Below are 16,406 nucleotides of genomic sequence, written 5' to 3'. Positions count from 1 at the left end.
ATTCGCCGTTCTTCATCCGCGATGCTGCATTTAGCGGTCGCCTTTTCGGTACATACTTGAAGCCGGGATGCTCCCGACTTTTTTTTCACAAACTTTTCAGCATCCAAGACTTGTCTCTGCCGTGAGGCAGGGGTGGGGTGCAAGATGCCAGAGCCCCCCTATGACATCCGATGAGCATTCGGACTCCCGGCGCATAGCGTCTGGGATAGATGACGCATGAGCATGAGTGGCTCACTCTGATTCTAGGGTTCTCTCTGACTCGGTCTGTTGCTTGTTGTGAGCAGCATTCAGTGTTTTATGCTTCTTTTTTCTTCTTCTTCTTTTGTGGCAGATGGGGTTGGCTTGTTCACCTCATTCTCCGCCCTTTTTTTTTCTTCTGCTTTCTTGTTTACGATTCCAGACTCGCACTGTTCAAGGATGTGTTGATGGAATGATGTATGACGGTTTGGGATGAAAAAGCACAATATGATTTCGATGATGATGGGAAAGTATCTCTTGAGACGATGGGGGAGGGTTGCGAGCAGCCAGATACCACTATGAGTTGGGGGAAGGTTGGTCTTTTGGTGGGCACATGGGGACCGGTTCCGTCGTGAAGGACATCACTCAGGGTGTGTTGATGAGAGAGCGGCGTGGAGTGAAAGTACCCGGACATAGGATGATGTTGGCCGGCATGGGGACTGGTATGGCGGAAGGTCCCTTGCTGCACACACAAGGTTTGGACGATAATTATGGAACCTTTGGCAGCCTAGACATGATTTTAATCAAGCGATCTTTGTTTCGATGACTTCTTTTTGAAATGTTCAGTTTTCCTTGTACGCCTGCATGCTCGATAATGGGGATGTTTCCGGCTCACACATCCAGACCATGCCATCCCATCCATATATAACTCCTTCTGTGCCCTCTCGAAGCTACCCGATCATAAAACGACGAACATGCCAGCGCCCATCCACATTCGATCGAATGCCCGTGCCGCAAGCCCTTCCGCTGTAATAACGCCGAATCGCAAACCCTGCCAAAGATTGACCTCTCCCCTCCATCCGTCCATAATAATTACACAACAAGGAATATACAACCGCCGCCACCCACTCAATAATGGTAGATGATGTACCGCCCCTCCCGTTGAACAGCTCACACGACGACATGCGTGGACATGTGCTCCACGGCCTCCTTGATGGACCGCAGCATCCGCTGGTTGACGCAGAACGGGCACCGTATGGGTCTCTCGGTGGTCGTCGTCGTCGCCGCAGTGGCGGGGCCGTCGGCCGGGATCGGCGTCAGCGTCAGCGGGTTGCCCGCCCCCAGCAGAGAGGCGAACTTGGCGCCCACCGACGACGGCGGCGCACTGCCGCCGATGCTGAGACTGCCGGGCTCCTGTCGGGGCGGCGGCGGCGGTGTGGTCGGCGCTCCCGACGACGATGATGATGATGATGCCGCGGCGGCGGAAGTAGTAGTGGTGGTGGTGGTGGCGAGCGCGTGCTGCGCGTACGTCTGCTGCTGCGTCGTGGCGCTGCTGTTGCTGCCCGGGGGCGGCAGGCCGCGGTCGGCGCGCTCGGCGCGGTCCCGGGCCTCCCTGACCGCGGCGGCGGCGGCCTCGGCCTCGGCCTCCTCCTGCTGCAGGGCGCGCAGGGCGTTCTGCAGGACGACCTCTGCGTCCTCGTCGGTGAAGCCGTCGCCGCCGCCGATGGCGGGTCTGGGCGCGGGCGGATGGTGCTCCCCCTCCTGCTGCTGCAGGAGGAGGTCTGGCGGTTGACTCTGGTGGTGGTGGTGGTGGTGACCGCCCGCCAGGGGGGTGCCACCGCCAGAGTTGCGGACGATGTCGTCGCGGACGCGGGCGCAGGTGACGAGGGTGGGCTCGACGCCGACGACGCGCTGGACGGCGTCGCGGATGGCGGCGGGGCTGGTGTCCGGGCCGACGTTGAGGAAGCGCGGCACGGCACCGACGAGGTAGGGCACGTCGGTGGCCGGGTCCGGGTGGGCGGCGTGGTGGCGGCGCTGGCGGCGCATGAGCAGGCCGTAGCGCTTCTTGAAGCGGTGGATCCAGCCCGGGCTGAACTCGGGCGCCGCCTCGCCCTTGTACTTGGGCAGCTGGGCGAAGATGTCCCTGGCCTTTTCGGCGAGCTCGTCGTTGGTCGGGTGGCGGCCCGAGGAGGCGACGGCCTGGCCGTGCCACAGCAGGACGAGGCGCTCGACGTCGGGCCAGTTGCCGAAGCGCAGGCGCGAGCCCGACAGCTGCGGCGGGTCGCCGTCGAGGCGCGCGTACTTGGGCGACAGCGAGTGCGAGACGGTCGACTGCGAGATGGTGTGGCTGTACTGGCTGCGGAACCAGTCGATGCAGGCGCGGTGCGAGGGCCGCACGGCCTGCGACGAGGCCCAGCGGCGCAGGGCGCGGCGCTGCTCGAGGCTCAGGGAGTGGCGCTCCTTGATGGGCCGGCCGGCGGAGGGAGCCGCGGCCGGCGGCGACGACGATGAGCCCTGCTCCTCGTCTTGCTCGTCCTCCTGCTCGTCCTCCTCCGGGTGCTGCTTCTCTTTCTTGCAGCGTGCCGCCATGGCGGCGGCGTCGCCGGCCTCGGACGCCGCCGACGAGGTGGGCGACTGGGCCGAGTCCGCCATGCAAAACGCCGAGGGCGGACGGAGGGGCGGGTCCCCCTTGGTTTGATGGTGGATCCTTGTATGGAGGTAACGGGGACTTTTTTTCAAAAAGTCGCCAAGTAAGTGAGGATATTCACAAATGCGAACGGCTAGCGCTGGTGGGTGATTGAATTGACGGGGTGGAAAGTGGGATGCGAAGGCGAGCGCGCGGAGAGGGGAATCGTTGTAGCGAATTTATGTGGGTCTTCACTCCAGATGCTTGGGAGGGCAACTCGGGATTGGTGCATATTTGATACAAGCAACTGTTTCTGGCAGGGCATCATGGACACTCTTTCGTGACAATTGTACATTCTACGGATAGGTTTACAAGGGTTGGATGCCGTTTACTCTTGCCAGTGTCACAAGTCGACTGACCTCTTATTGCCATCATGAATAGACAGGAAACGATTGTGATCGAAAATCTTGAGTAAATGAAGTTATTACAGGGGCTAAACTGGATTGTAACCATGCTGCCTTCCACGGCGGAGATTGGACCAATATTGGGGCCTACTGCTATGCAGATATATCAGCAGTGCATGTATTTGACCTGGGATTCGGAAGGGCTATCCTGTTACCTAAAACTGGATGGGATTGACGGATGGTCAAGGACTTCTGTTCGCAGCGCAGTCATCTAGCCTGGAGCGAGATGGGCATGAACAGACGCAGGTATGCCATATTCTTGAGGATTCCGACTGCTTCCTGCACGGCGACGGCGATATTGTATGTCGGCTTCGTCAGATACATACGTTCGGCCTGTTCATCAATTCAACGGCGCGCGCTGTATGGGAAACGCTCTCGCTCTGTAGGTCGACGATTTTACAATGACGGACTTACATGCGAGAGCAATTAATTGATGGATCAATGTGTTTGGGGGAGTGGCGGGGCTGACTCTGTACACTGCAGGCCGGTCGAGCCAATGATGTGACGGCCAGACTGGACTGTGCTGGAGCGGTGGTAGACGGTCGCAGGATTAACTGAAGCTCCGCGAAAAAGTTCCAGTCCCGCACCTCAACTGAGCCAGCCCACCTCGCGCAGGACCTAACAAGCTCCTGAAGCTCCAAAATCGGTCTGCCTGCCTGCATCTTTTCAATCTCGACGCCCCTCCTGACGACACCTCTACCCACCAGAACAACATCTCGATCGTTCGACATCGTGCAGGAGCTCCAGTCGACCACTACTATGGCCTCCATGTTCGAGCAGCCCCGGAACGGGACTCTGTTCCTGGGTGGGCAGAAGATCTCTGGTGCTGATATCAGGGACCAGAACGGTGAGGATGATGGTCCATTTCGGGCTTGCAAATCTCATCAGCTGACAACCACACAGTCCAGGCAACCCAGGCTATTGCGAACGTCGTGAGGAGCTCTTTCGGCCCCAGCGGCCTGGACAAGATGATGGTGGACGACATTGGAGTAGGCAATCACTCTAACGAACCCCCTCCTCCTGAGTTCCCGCGTGCTGACAAACGGCAGGATGTTACGGTCACAAACGACGGCGCGACGATTCTCAGTTTACTCGACGTCGAGCACCCCGCAGGGAAGATCTTGGTGGACCTGGCACAGCAGCAAGATAAGGAGGTGGGCGACGGCACGACCTCGGTCGTCCTGATCGCCGCAGAGCTTCTCCGGAGGGGAAACGAGCTCATGAAGAACCGCATACACCCCACCACCATCATCACCGGCTACCGACTAGCACTCCGCGAGGCCGTCAAGTACATGAACGAGAACGTCAGCATCAAAGTGGACCAGCTGGGCCGTGAGTCCCTCATCAACATCGCCAAGACGTCCATGTCGAGCAAGATTATCGGCGCCGACTCGGACTTCTTCGCCAACATGGTCGTCGACGGCATCCAGGCCGTCAAGACGACCAACAACCGCAACGAGACAAAGTACCCCGTCAAGGCCGTCAACATCCTCAAGGCCCACGGCAAGTCGTCGCTCGAGTCGATGCTCGTCAAGGGCTACGCCCTCAACTGCACCGTCGCATCCCAGGCCATGACCACCCGCATCACCGACGCCAAGATTGCCGTCCTCGACATGAACCTGCAAAAGGAGCGCATGAAGCTGGGTGTCCAGATCACGGTTGACGACCCGCAGCAGCTGGAGCAGATCCGTGCTCGCGAGTCTGGGATGGTGATTGAGAGGGTCGAGATGATCCTCAAGTCTGGCGCCAATGTCATCCTGACGACCAAGGGCATCGACGACATGTGCCTGAAGCTGTTCGTCGAGCGGGGAGCCATGGCGGTGAGGAGATGCAAGAAGGAGGATCTGCGCCGTATCGCCAAGGCCACTGGCGCTACTCTGCTGAGCACACTCTCTGACCTGAACGGCGACGACCGTTTCGAGCCCTCTTATCTCGGTCACGCCGACGAGGTTGTCCAGGAGCGCATCTCGGATGACGAGTGCATTCTGGTCAAGGGCACCAAGGTCCACTCATCAGCCTCCATCATCCTCCGGGGCCCCAACGACTTCCAGCTGGATGAGATGGAGCGGTCGGTGCACGACTCCCTGTGTGCGGTAAAGCGGACTCTGGAGAGCGGCAGCATCGTGCCTGGCGGCGGTGCCGTCGAGACTGCGCTGCACATCTACCTCGAGGAGTTCGCCGGTACGGTGGGCTCGCGGGAACAGCTTGCCATTGGCGAGTTTGCACAGTCCCTGCTGGTCATTCCCAAGACCCTGGCTGTCAACGCCGCCAAGGACGCCTCGGAGCTCGTCGCTCAGCTGCGGTCAAGGCATGCTCTGTCACAACGGACGCAGGAGGGCGATGCAAGCGAGGACGAGAAGACGGTCGCCAAGAAGAAGGGCTACAGGAACTACGGTCTGGACCTGATGCGGGGCAAGGTCATCGACGAGATCAAGGCTGGTGTTATGGAGCCGAGTATCAGCAAGATCCGCCAGCTCAAGAGCGCTGTCGAGGCTTGCATCAGCATCATGCGGATAGACACCCTGATCAAGTTGGATCCGGAGCCGCAGGCGGAGGACGATGGTCACGGGCACTAAAGAGCGGGGGATTGCAAGGCGTTGTTCTGGTCTGGTCTGGTCTGGTCTACTAGATGTGATGTTCTAATGAATGATCTTGATAGGTGAACATTCGCGGCCGGGCGGACCCCCGTGTATCAAATAATAGACGTTGTACTCTCGCGCTTGCTGGACCTGTGCTAAATGGTACCTCCGGAGAAGAACTTCGAGATGCCTTGTTGACCCGTATGACCTCGAATCGAGAATTATCGACCTTCCTCTCTCTGCAACCGACCTCCGCAGACCTGCATGTTTCCCACAAGATGAAAGCCGGTCCGCCGCTCACGGGCTCGGGAGCTGCGCGGTGGGGCCGCCTATTGTCGGCTTACAGACTCCACACCACCAACACAAGCCGCCCGTATTCCGCGCTCGCGAGGACCTGACTCTTTTGTCATTATTCCTAGGCTGGGTTTTTAAGGCTGTACGCTTAGTCTTGGAACCTTGTTGCGTGTACGGAAACGTCGGTGACGTAAAATTACGTGAAATGCCCCGACGTACCTCCTGACCCTTTGACCTGGTGAGCCCCAGTCCGGGGGCGCTGTGCGGGCTCCAATCATCCAGCAGGCCCGGGCCAGACGGGCACGTCTCGGAGTGGTCATGCGGGGGGCGTGGGAAATGCGCGGTGCGGCGCCACGAAACCAGTGGTTTCTTTGGGCTGGTTTAGTCCCAAAGAAGGGGTCAAATGGGAGAATTTGTGGAGACGCGAGATCGATCTCTCTCTCTCTCCATCCTCTCTCCCCCCGTCGTTCCCTTGACGTTGCTTATCTGGGTACCGTAGGTACGACACTGAGGCTGCTGGCATGTGGTTCAAAATGCGGAGCTCACCCGTCTTCTTTTATACTTTTCCTCCTTTGTGACCATCTCCTCCTCTGCAGTGTCTCAACAAAACTGTCATGCGGTGAACCTCGTCTTCCAAAGGTGAACTGTATCTCGACGAAGAATCAGCTCTGCCGGATCACATCTGCCATTGGCATCTCCTTGATGATGCTTCTCTCGCCTTGAACTTGCCAATTTTTCTAGCATTTGTGTCATTTCATTACGTGTCCATACCTCCTCCAGTCATACCTCGAGTGCGCTACAGACAGATCTCCTTTGTCTTCTTCTAGAGACGCTACGGGGGAAAACAAAAAGGATGGGTTCCTCGGCGACAGACCTCGAGCTGCCCCCGGCGGACTCGCCGTCCCTGGTCCTCGCCAAGGCCACCGAGGCGGAGCGCCTGCGGACCTGGTCCAAGACGCACCCGCTCTGGGGGCCCGCGCTGTCCCGGGAGGACTACCTCGCGCGCGAGGCCTACCTGACGACGGTGCCGCTGGCCAAGGACGGCGGCATCACGCACTGGATCCTGACCGACGCCCGGGCCCCGCCCGACGCCCGCCCCATCTACTCGAGCTGCGAGTCCCTGCGCAAGCCGGCGCTGGCGGCCTACCGCGTGAAGAAGCAAGGTGAAGGCGGGGGCGAGGCCGTCAAGGTCGAGGACGGGCTGGCGCACGGCGTCGGGTCCGTGTTTACGGACGAGAAGTACCGCGGGAGGGGGTACGCGGGCCGCATGATGCAGGAGATGGGCCGGGCGCTGCGGACGTGGCAGGCCGGGACCAGGGCCGGGGCGAGCGGGCCTCACGGTTGCGGCTGTGGCAGCGGCAACGGAGGCGTCGTTGCCGTGTCGGACGGGAAAGAGGAGGAGGAGGAGGAGGAGGAGGCGCCGGAGGGGACGAGGTGCCTGTTCTCGATCCTGTACTCGGACATTGGCAAGAAGTTTTACGCCTCGAGGGGCTGGGCGCCCTTCGCGAGCACGCACCTGTCCTTTCCGCCGGCGGCAGCAGCAGCAGCAACCGCAAAGGACAACGCCGCAGCGGATTCGCAGGCTGCCGCCGCAACGAACGGATCTTCCAGCAACGGCACGACCGAGCTCAGGGCCCGGCCCATCGGCTACCACGAGCTGGCGGAGCTCTGCGCCGTCGACGAGAGGCAGCTGCGGGCCTCGCTCGCCCGCCGGGCCGCGCGCCGCGGGAGCGGGAAGACGACGCACGTGGCGCTCGTGCCGAACCTGGACCAGATGCTCTGGCACCTGATGCGCGAGGACTTTGTCACCAAGCACGTCTTTGGCCGGACGCCGGCGGTGCGCGGCGCCGTGTACGGCGCACCCGGCCGGCGGCTGTGGGCGGTCTGGACGCGCGGGTACTACGGCGGCCTGGAGCGGGTCGAGGGCAACACGCTGCACGTGCTGCGGTTCGCCGTGGAGGGGTGGCGCGAGGAGGGGGGAGACCCGGCGATCGATGATGATGATGATGATGATGATGATCACGATCACGAGAGCTGCCGCGGCGAGGGAGGAGACTACGAGTACCTGGCGGCGGGGATGCGGGCCATCGTCCGGCTGGCGCAGGCCGAGGCGGCCGAGTGGCGGTCGGCGGACGTGCAGATGTGGAACCCTCCGCCGGCGCTGCGGCGGGCGGTGGACCTGGCGGGGCTCGAGCACGAGGTCGTGGAGAGGGACAAGGACAGCATCGCGAGCCTGATGTGGTATGGCAAGCAGGGGAGGACGGAGGAGCTGGACTGGGTGCTCAATGAGAAGTATGGGTGGTGCTGAGGAGGGGGGGGAAGGGGAGTTTTTAGTTTTTTTCCAACCTCATGTCTGGGTTAGACTAGATTGGCATCTAAAGATGGTCATTCTGCAGAGACGGGCATCCATGATGATGGTAGGTGGGCAATGGGAATGGTAATAGTTACCTACATAGTCAACACACAGCAATCTCTCCATCTCTGAAGCACAATCGCAATGCAATCGTGTTGCGTGATGGCCCTTCAGGGCTGTAAGTGAGCGTTAGTTACCTTAGCTGCTGTTCTTAGACGGCCGTGGGGGGCTCCTTGGGCCAATGAACAGCGGGGTAAATGCTAAAAGAGGCCCCGTTGCTCCCACGTTGCCACTAAACCGCTCCCAGACTCCCACACCGCCTGGCAGAAAAAAATAATTTGGCAGAGAAAGAGGCAGGAAAGTCGGGCAAATTTTTGGAGGGCAGCGCTCGCCCAGCTTCAGTTCATGCAGTAGCAACTTCTCCTCCTCACCTCTCTTTTCTTGACGTCCTTTCCCGGCACCACTACCACCACAACCTTCTGCTGCCAAAGCAGATCCTATAGTCAGTCGCCATGGCATCTGACGAGATTGTGTGGCAAATCATCAACCAGCAATTCTGCTCCTACAAACTCAAGACCACCAAGGAGAAGAACTTCTGCCACAACGAATACAGTATGCCGCCTCAACGAGTCCTTCAATTGTTGCTCTATACTAACGGGCCCTTCTAGATGTCACTGGCCTCTGCAATAGGCAGTCGTGCCCCTTGGCAAACTCTCGCTATGCCACCGTCAGAGCCAACCCTCAGAGTATGTTTATTCTTCCTCAGCAAAGCCCGTCTGCAGAATGCTAATTGGGTCCCGCAGCCGGCACCCTGTACCTGTACATGAAGACCATCGAGCGTGCGCATCTCCCCTCCAAGATGTGGGAGAGGATAAAGCTGGACCAAAACTACGCCAAAGCTCTCGAGCAGATCGACTCCCGCCTCATCTACTGGCCCAAGTTCCTCGTCCACAAGTGCAAGCAGCGCCTGACCCGCCTCACCCAGGTCGCCATCCGCATGCGGCGGATAGCCAAGGAGGACGCCCGCCTGGGAGAGCAGCTGGTGCCCAAGATGGCGCCCAAGATCCGCCGCCGCGAGGAGACGAGGGAGCGCAAGGCCGAGGCGGCCGCCAAGCTGGAGCGGACGATCGAGAGGGAGCTGCTGGAGCGTCTCAGGTCCGGCGCCTACGGCGACCAGCCCCTCAACGTCAGCGAGACCATCTGGAAGAAGGTGCTGAACGCCATGGAGCGCGAGGGCACCGGCCAGCGCGACCAGGACATGGACAAGGGCATCGAGGAGGAGGAAGACGAGGAGGAGGCCGAGGCCGAGTACGAGCAGGAGGACGACGTCAACGGCGAGGCCCTCGTCGAGTACGTCAGCGACTTTGACGAGAGCGAGGACGACCTCGAGGACATCGAGGACTGGCTCGACAGCGAGGAGTCTGGCGACGAGGAGGACTCGACCGAGGAGGAGACGGACAGCGAGGAGCAGACCAAGAAGAAGGCCGGCGACAAGCGCAAGAGGGGCCGTGTCGTCCGCGTCAAGGCCAAGAAGAACGCCCGTCGCGAACGCGAGCGCGAGCTCGAGCTGGAGAAGACTGCTATGGCTCAGACCTTGGACTTTTAACGCCACCACTGGGTTGGGTCTTTTCAGGAGTTTGGCGCATCTTCGTCTCAAAGGTTATGAAAAAAAAAGAAGTTATGGTCAGACTGCCCCCTTGACCAACGAGATTGATCAGAGGCATGGTTGCATGATGTATATCCCATCTAGAAGGAAGTGGCCGGCCGACAGTTGCATCCCACAGTCGTACACAGGGATGGGTTCAGGCCAGATTAGCGAGCATATCAACGTCTTTGTTTGCCCTCTACATGCATCCTTCCACGGTGTATGTGACCAAGTATCAGTTGTACCCAGAATAGCATCTCTAAATGTCTCCGGGTGATGATGTTGCATCTATATGGATACGTTACAGAATCTCACAATATGTCACCATGTCAGTTGCGACAGTCTACATGAGCTCCCACATTGGCGGGGGCAGGTCCGCCCTCGCCCGAGCTGCGCCGCTGGACCGCACGTCCTTGATAGTCACGTAGACCACTCTCCGAGGGGGTGAACCCACAGTCGCAGACCGGGACACAAGGCCGTAGTAGTCCGAGATGGAATGGGTCAGCCAGCGCCTGTAGGGAGGATCATGTTAGTCACATTGACAAATTAGACAGGGACATAAGGATGGCATACTTGAAAGCGCTAGTCTCGTCGTCCCCGAGCGCATCAAAGACCATGCCCTGGTCGACGGGGCGGTCGCGCACCTCGCGGTGCGCCCGCTTGACCCCGGCCGCCGCCACCGCCGCCACCGCCTTCTTGCTCTTCCTCCCGGAGAAGACGATCTCCTCTTCGTCGTCGGAGCTGGCCTCGTCTCTCTTTTTCTTCTTGCTCTCCGCCTCTGCGGCGGCGGCGGCGGCGGCGGCGGCGGCGGCGTTGCTCTCCTCGAGCAGCCTCCGCACGGGCTCCTCGAGGACGCGCACCCAGGCCCGCACGGCGGGCGTCTTCTTGGCCGTGGCCCGCAGGTCCCGCGGCACCCTGCCCGCCTCGGCCGCGTGGCCGGGCACGATCCCGGCCGCGCGCTTCCTGCGAGCCGCGGCGGCGGCCCTGTCCTCCTCGGCGCGCTGGCGCAGGCCGCGCTGCTCCCAGTGGGCGGCGACGTGGTAGGGCAGGTGGTTGCGGACCGGGTGCGTGGGGCGGACGTGCCAGTCTGTCGGCAGGGGCGGCTGCGCGTTGGGGACGTGCATGAGGCGGTCTTGCGCGCAGGAGCGGCGAAGAAGAGGAGTTAGCTTAACCTGGCTGTCAAAGAACGTGTGGATAGAGGGAGAGAGAGAGAGAAAGGGGGAGAGAGAGGTATGGGGATGAGGAGAGGCCGCACCGTTCTCCCACCGGCGGCGCTGCCGGCTGCCCTCCTTGCCCTTGAGCAGCATGTCGCGCTTGCGCTGGCTGTCGCGGCGCGAGGGCGGGCGGCGCGGCGGTGTCATACCCGCGGCCGGGTGGTCCGGGTCGATGGCGAGGGCGACGCGGCCGGCCGAGGTGGTCATGGTGGTGGTCTGCACGACCTCTTCTCCATCGTCGCCGTTCTTCCTGGTCTTCTTGTGCCGGTGATGGTGGTGGTGCTGGTCGATGTTGATGGACAGCGGGGTGCCGGTGCCCCGGGCGATGGGCGAGACGCTCAGGGCCTCGAGGGCCGAGACGGTCCAGGCCTCGATGTCGAGGGAGCCGCTCTGCGTGTGGCCGTGGTGGGGGTACGGCGGTTGCGATTGCTGTTGCTGGTCGTGATGCTGCGGCGTCGAGGGGCCCTGCTGTTGCTGCTGCGCGGTTGTCGTCGCGCTGGCGGTGCCTGCTGAGGCCAGGTCTGGCGGCGGAGGGACGGCGCTGTAGATCGCCATGGTCGCGGTTTGATGGATGATGTTGGAATCCGACAGGCACAGGGACTGTTGGGCGAGGTTTCAATTGAGGTCTTTGCCCGGCCCTTTGGCTGAATTTAAGGTCAAAAGCAAGGCCTGCCCTCCAGGACAGACTAATCCGGCCCGGTTTGACCACGGGTGTGTTCGTGATGACCCTTCGATTCAGGATGATTCAGAAGCCCTGGCGGCGGCGCCCCCCCCCGATTATCGCCCGGTTGCAGCACTAACTAGCGGGCATCCACCCTGACGAAACTGCCAATGGGAGATTGTGCGCAAACACGAGGAGCCAGGGTTTGGATGGGGAGGTTTCGTGCGCAATTGACCTCGCTCTTCCAGATTCTGTCCTTGCGATATCCAAACAGATCCGGGCATTGCTCGAGCCAGAACACCGGTCTATATGAGCAGTACAATATGTTTAAACCCGCTAATGCCTTGGGCTCTAAGGTAACTACATCTCAGGACGAGTGCGGAGATGCCCCGATCTGACATGCTGGTCTCGGCACGCCGGATGAGTAACACCTGTGGAGGTGCCACTCTCTGACTGCTTTCGTCTGTCTTACACCTCACCCTGTTTCCTGTGTCCGTCCTTCTTGAATGATTTTACAACAAACAATGTGTCCTACTTATAGGCCCTGCTATTCAAGACGTAGAGTAGTAGTCCTCGCCTCCAAATCAAGGAAAAAGAATGCCGTTTCCTTTAGCCGTCTTGCAAATGAGGTAGGTAGTATTGAATACTACCAGGAAAGGAAACTGGGCCGGCTCGTGTCCTCTTCTCTGCCGGAAGGATACGAGATGTATCGAGATGTGGTTGTATATATTCTAGGCCACAGTGACCGCGCACGGCCGAGTATGTCTTTCTATTCTCAATGGGGCTCAACAACAGATGACCTGAAGTTTGATCCCCTGTCCAACCACCCCGGATAGTCAAGATGAAGCACTACGCACTATCACGAGCTCTGCTCTTGGCAGTCTTCTCGCTGTTCGTCTCGGCCGCCCCCCTCGACGCATCGGCATCGGCCTCGGCCAACATACGGAGCATCTTCCTCTTCAAGGACGTCATGAAGTCCGACACCGCCGCCATCACGACCTCGGGCTTCAACTCGCTCATCATCTTTGGCGTCGGCATCCTCGCCAACGGCGACATCATGTACTACTCCAACACTCCCGGCAGCAAGGACGTCCTCCTCACCTCGCAGGGCGCCTACGTCGGCGGCGCCGCCCTGGCCGACAAGGTCCGCTCCTTCAAGGAGCGCGCCGGCACGGGCGTGGACCGCGTCGAGGTCTCCATGAACGCCCAGCACGTCCGCGACCTGATGCGCAGCCCCGGCCCGGGCGCCTCCACGCCGCTGTACCGCAGCTTTGAGGCGCTCAGGGCGGCCTGGGGCCTCGACGCCGTCAACAACGACGACGAGTCCGTCTACGACGCGGACAGCACCGTCGCCTTTGCCCGCATGCTCGGCGCCATCGGGTACAAGTACACCATCGCGCCGTACACGAACCAGCCCTTCTGGGCCAGCGTCGGGTCGCGGCTCAACGCCGGCGCCGCTTCCCCTTTGCTCGACAGGGTCTACCTGCAGTGCTACGACGGCGGCGCGTTCAACGACCCCGGCGACTGGCAGGGCGCCCTCGGGCTCAAGGTCGTGCCGCTCGTCTGGGTGACCAACGACTCGAAGCCGTCCCAGGGCACGACCGTCGCGCAGGCCAAGTCCAAGTTTACTGCGTGGGCTAGCCGCAGCACCCTCGCCGGCGGAGGCTACTGGAACGATTATGACATCGAGAAGATGAAGCTCTCCTACAAGGCGTACGGCGACGTTCTCACAAGCGTCTTCCCTTAGGAGGGAGCAGACCGTGTGAGATCAACAAGTACATGTGACGAATCAGATTCTGATTGGAAAGTGGTCACCAGGTCATATTTGAATGATGTTTCTCAGTGTGAGCATGCTTCTTTATCAGGCTGATGTATAGTCGTGACCATGTTGATAACTGTGTCTAATCACGGGGTCCATGAAATGTTTACAGATCAGTGTATCTAGAGAAAAGAAGAGAACGCACTCAGCCTCAGCATGTCACCTGGAAGAAAACATCACTGTGCCTCTAGGAGGATGCTCCGCTCAGGTCCATCGAGACGATAATTGACTGTACTAGTAGAGCGTCACAATGAATTGCTTTTGAGCCTGATAAATACTTACACCATTTACATGTGCTGGTCGTTGTCTGTACCCTGTCCAGCCTATGAACTGTTCTGTTGGATTTTAATTGACGTCGATCAAGCTACCAGAGACAAACTATACTCTTTCTACACGATATGTTCATGATACAAGGATGTGCCAAAGTATTAAGTCAGACTGTTGTTAAAACAAAGCATCAGTGGGAAACAACTGTGAGACAATGGAGGGAATTAAACGAAAAATACAGTGTGTGGTGGCTAGGCTATATAATACTAATTTACTGGCTTTTTCCTCAACAACAGGCAACTTGGCCGAGTGGTTAAGGCGAGAGACTCGAAATCTCTTACGTTCGCGTGCGTAGGTTCGAATCCTGCAGTTGTCGTTCTTTTTTTGCTCTTTTTCATTTTTTTCCCCCGTTCTCGTGTGGGTGCGAGTAGGTGGGGGGTGGGGCCCTCAATTCTTTACGAAGGGAATTAGGAAGATTAGAAGAAAAGACAAAAGAAAAAACCTGCTGACCACGAGTGATTTGGATTGACGAAGCATGGTTAGCAACGAGCGAATAACGTAAATGGTGGGCTAAAGTTGCGCTATTGCCACAGTCTTTAGACCTCGGCCACAAGTAAAGGAAGCAAGTAGTGCTTTATTGAGGGGACCTCATCCCGCAACAAGCAGTGCAAAAAGTGCGATTGGTCTTGATCTAAGTCTGTCGGCGTCAGAACCCTGTCTTCCTTGAATAGTATTACCTCCTATCAAGCTATGAAATCCATCGCTGCTCTGTAATGCTGGGAGCTTGTCTGCCCTCATCCAATCCAGCATCATCAACAACTGTCATATATATTTCCACCAGTTAGAGTATTTCAAGTAGCAAGAAGCTCATCCTCCCTCAAAGCACCTATTTTATTACTGACTCTTGTCTCTCTGTCTTGTTTCTTGAATTCTCTCAATGATCTATAATGTAGGATCACACTGGCCTAAGCAGATCCAGGCTTGTAAGAACAATATCTCAAGCGTCTCTAGCCTAAGATCGTTTCTTCTCCTCTTCTACTTATTTTGATAGGCACTCTGTTGCTTCTGTATTATCTGTAGTCCCTGGTCATCGCCTCTCAATTGCCTTCAATGGAGGTCGACCAATACCTATTGCTGGAGGACGACCAACCTATATTAATAGAGATTGTTATGTTAGAGAGCCTGTACTACAATAACATTGTTACCAGCTTCTATTCTATAGAATCTCTTTAGTAAGCTTCTCTAGTTGTTCTTTGAGATCTAGAATATCTTGTCTAATAATACTATATAGAACTTTAATATGTACAGTTGCCTAGGATTATATATAGATGGTACCTTTAATAAACATTTTATAATTAATAACATTATTTCTATATGAATCACACCCCTACAACAAGCTTTTAGTGTTGAGATGTACTTTCTTTTGATGTCAGCCATTTAGGAAGTGTTCTGCATTATGTATGGCAGTTATACTTCAACCGACTCCAAGCAAACCCAAGGCCGCCTGACTTCTCAGAAGAAACATATAACCTATACAGGAATACCATAGATGTTCAAACTGACGCCACAGATATTGATGACTGTAGACGGTGATTGGTGGTCATCCGCGGTCATTCGTGGTTATCGGTCGTTATTAGTGACTGCTAATGATAGTTGGTGGTCGATGGTGGCTGTTGGACGTCGTTGCACTTGCTGTCACTCCTGATAGTGGCCCTTATGCTACCTGCAAGTCGGAGTATTAGTTACTGAGAAGCTCTTATACCCTGTCAAACAGTGTTTAACATAATCATTGCTAAAAGTACTGCTTACGTACAAGCTGAAGTACATGGGATGTTCACTTACTCAAACATAGTAGCTCCACTTAGGTGGACAAACCTTCGAATCTGTTCTGTAGCCGGCGACTTCAAACGACCACAAAGCTTGACCTTTGACATGAACCAATTGGAGAACAAGCTGGACCGAAATAACGTGCGCCCCTAGATAGAAAAGGATGAGATATACGAGAGCAATCCAGTCTAGAACGAAGTACCTCGAGAGGCGAGAGCCATGAAACCTTACATCCCGTCCCTGGGGCCCCTGGCCTGCTCCCGGACTGATCTACACCACGATTTGCTGCACGGCGAAACATCACTCCCTCATGCATGGGCCGATGCGGGACAGTACACTTGCACCCTGAGCCCATTCATTATTGTAATACCGCCACAAGCGCGTGGGGCCTTAAACACCCGGGGATATATCTCTGTTTCCCAAAGAGACCCTCCAAAATCTCCGCTCAGTCACCTGGAGATGCATGCAAGACAGGGCATCCCGGTCTACCAAAGACTAGTCCCGAGTGTTATAATCTGGGGAAGCTTTTCTAGAAGCACTTGCGGCTGCTCCCCGAGTACCGAGTCACTGTTAACACCTCTCCTTCAAGAAGACGGCCTCGTGCTCTAAGTGTGATTTGATTGTGACCAGGTGCCAACAAGCCAGGGCATGCTCTCTACCTAACACCGGGGATATAAACGAGCGCAGCAACGCCAAAAC

The 16,406-nt window shown here is 57.8% G+C and overlaps 6 protein-coding genes across 6 annotated transcripts; 4 read left to right on the top strand and 2 right to left on the bottom strand.

Moving 5' to 3' along the window:
• Positions 1-1,128: 1,128 nt before the first annotated feature.
• Positions 1,129-2,610, bottom strand: E0L32_000539 (uncharacterized protein; the record flags this gene model as incomplete). Its single annotated transcript, XM_031139914.1, has 1 exon — positions 1,129-2,610. One exon carries the CDS (start codon positions 2,608-2,610, stop codon positions 1,129-1,131), a length of 1,482 nt encoding a protein of 493 aa, XP_030995856.1.
• A 1,197-nt stretch (positions 2,611-3,807) lies between these two features.
• E0L32_000538 (uncharacterized protein) lies at positions 3,808-5,624 on the top strand (the record flags this gene model as incomplete). Its single annotated transcript, XM_031139903.1, has 2 exons — positions 3,808-3,895; positions 3,952-5,624. The coding sequence occupies 2 exons, from the start codon at positions 3,808-3,810 to the stop codon at positions 5,622-5,624; spliced, it is 1,761 nt and encodes a 586-aa protein (XP_030995855.1).
• A 1,150-nt stretch (positions 5,625-6,774) lies between these two features.
• On the top strand, positions 6,775-8,229 carry E0L32_000537 (uncharacterized protein; the record flags this gene model as incomplete). Its single annotated transcript, XM_031139891.1, has 1 exon — positions 6,775-8,229. The coding sequence occupies one exon, from the start codon at positions 6,775-6,777 to the stop codon at positions 8,227-8,229; it is 1,455 nt and encodes a 484-aa protein (XP_030995854.1).
• Positions 8,230-8,786: 557 nt separating this feature from the next.
• E0L32_000536 (uncharacterized protein) lies at positions 8,787-9,880 on the top strand (the record flags this gene model as incomplete). The annotated part of the gene is made up of 3 exons (XM_031139880.1): positions 8,787-8,886; positions 8,943-9,020; positions 9,078-9,880. The coding sequence occupies 3 exons, from the start codon at positions 8,787-8,789 to the stop codon at positions 9,878-9,880; spliced, it is 981 nt and encodes a 326-aa protein (XP_030995853.1).
• Positions 9,881-10,262: 382 nt separating this feature from the next.
• E0L32_000535 (uncharacterized protein) lies at positions 10,263-11,688 on the bottom strand (the record flags this gene model as incomplete). Its single annotated transcript, XM_031139869.1, has 2 exons — positions 10,263-10,431; positions 10,493-11,688. 2 exons carry the CDS (start codon positions 11,686-11,688, stop codon positions 10,263-10,265), a joined length of 1,365 nt encoding a protein of 454 aa, XP_030995852.1.
• A 947-nt stretch (positions 11,689-12,635) lies between these two features.
• On the top strand, positions 12,636-13,541 carry E0L32_000534 (uncharacterized protein; the record flags this gene model as incomplete). Its single annotated transcript, XM_031139858.1, has 1 exon — positions 12,636-13,541. The coding sequence occupies one exon, from the start codon at positions 12,636-12,638 to the stop codon at positions 13,539-13,541; it is 906 nt and encodes a 301-aa protein (XP_030995851.1).
• Between the last annotated feature and the right edge of the window lie 2,865 nt (positions 13,542-16,406).

The sequence above is a fragment of the Thyridium curvatum genome, assembly GCF_004353045.1.
Source record: "Thyridium curvatum strain D216 chromosome Unknown NODE_2_length_892811_cov_85.036431, whole genome shotgun sequence".
In the NCBI taxonomy this organism is placed as follows: Eukaryota; Fungi; Ascomycota; class Sordariomycetes; order Thyridiales; family Thyridiaceae; genus Thyridium; species Thyridium curvatum.
This window is presented reverse-complemented; position numbering and strand designations above follow the sequence as displayed.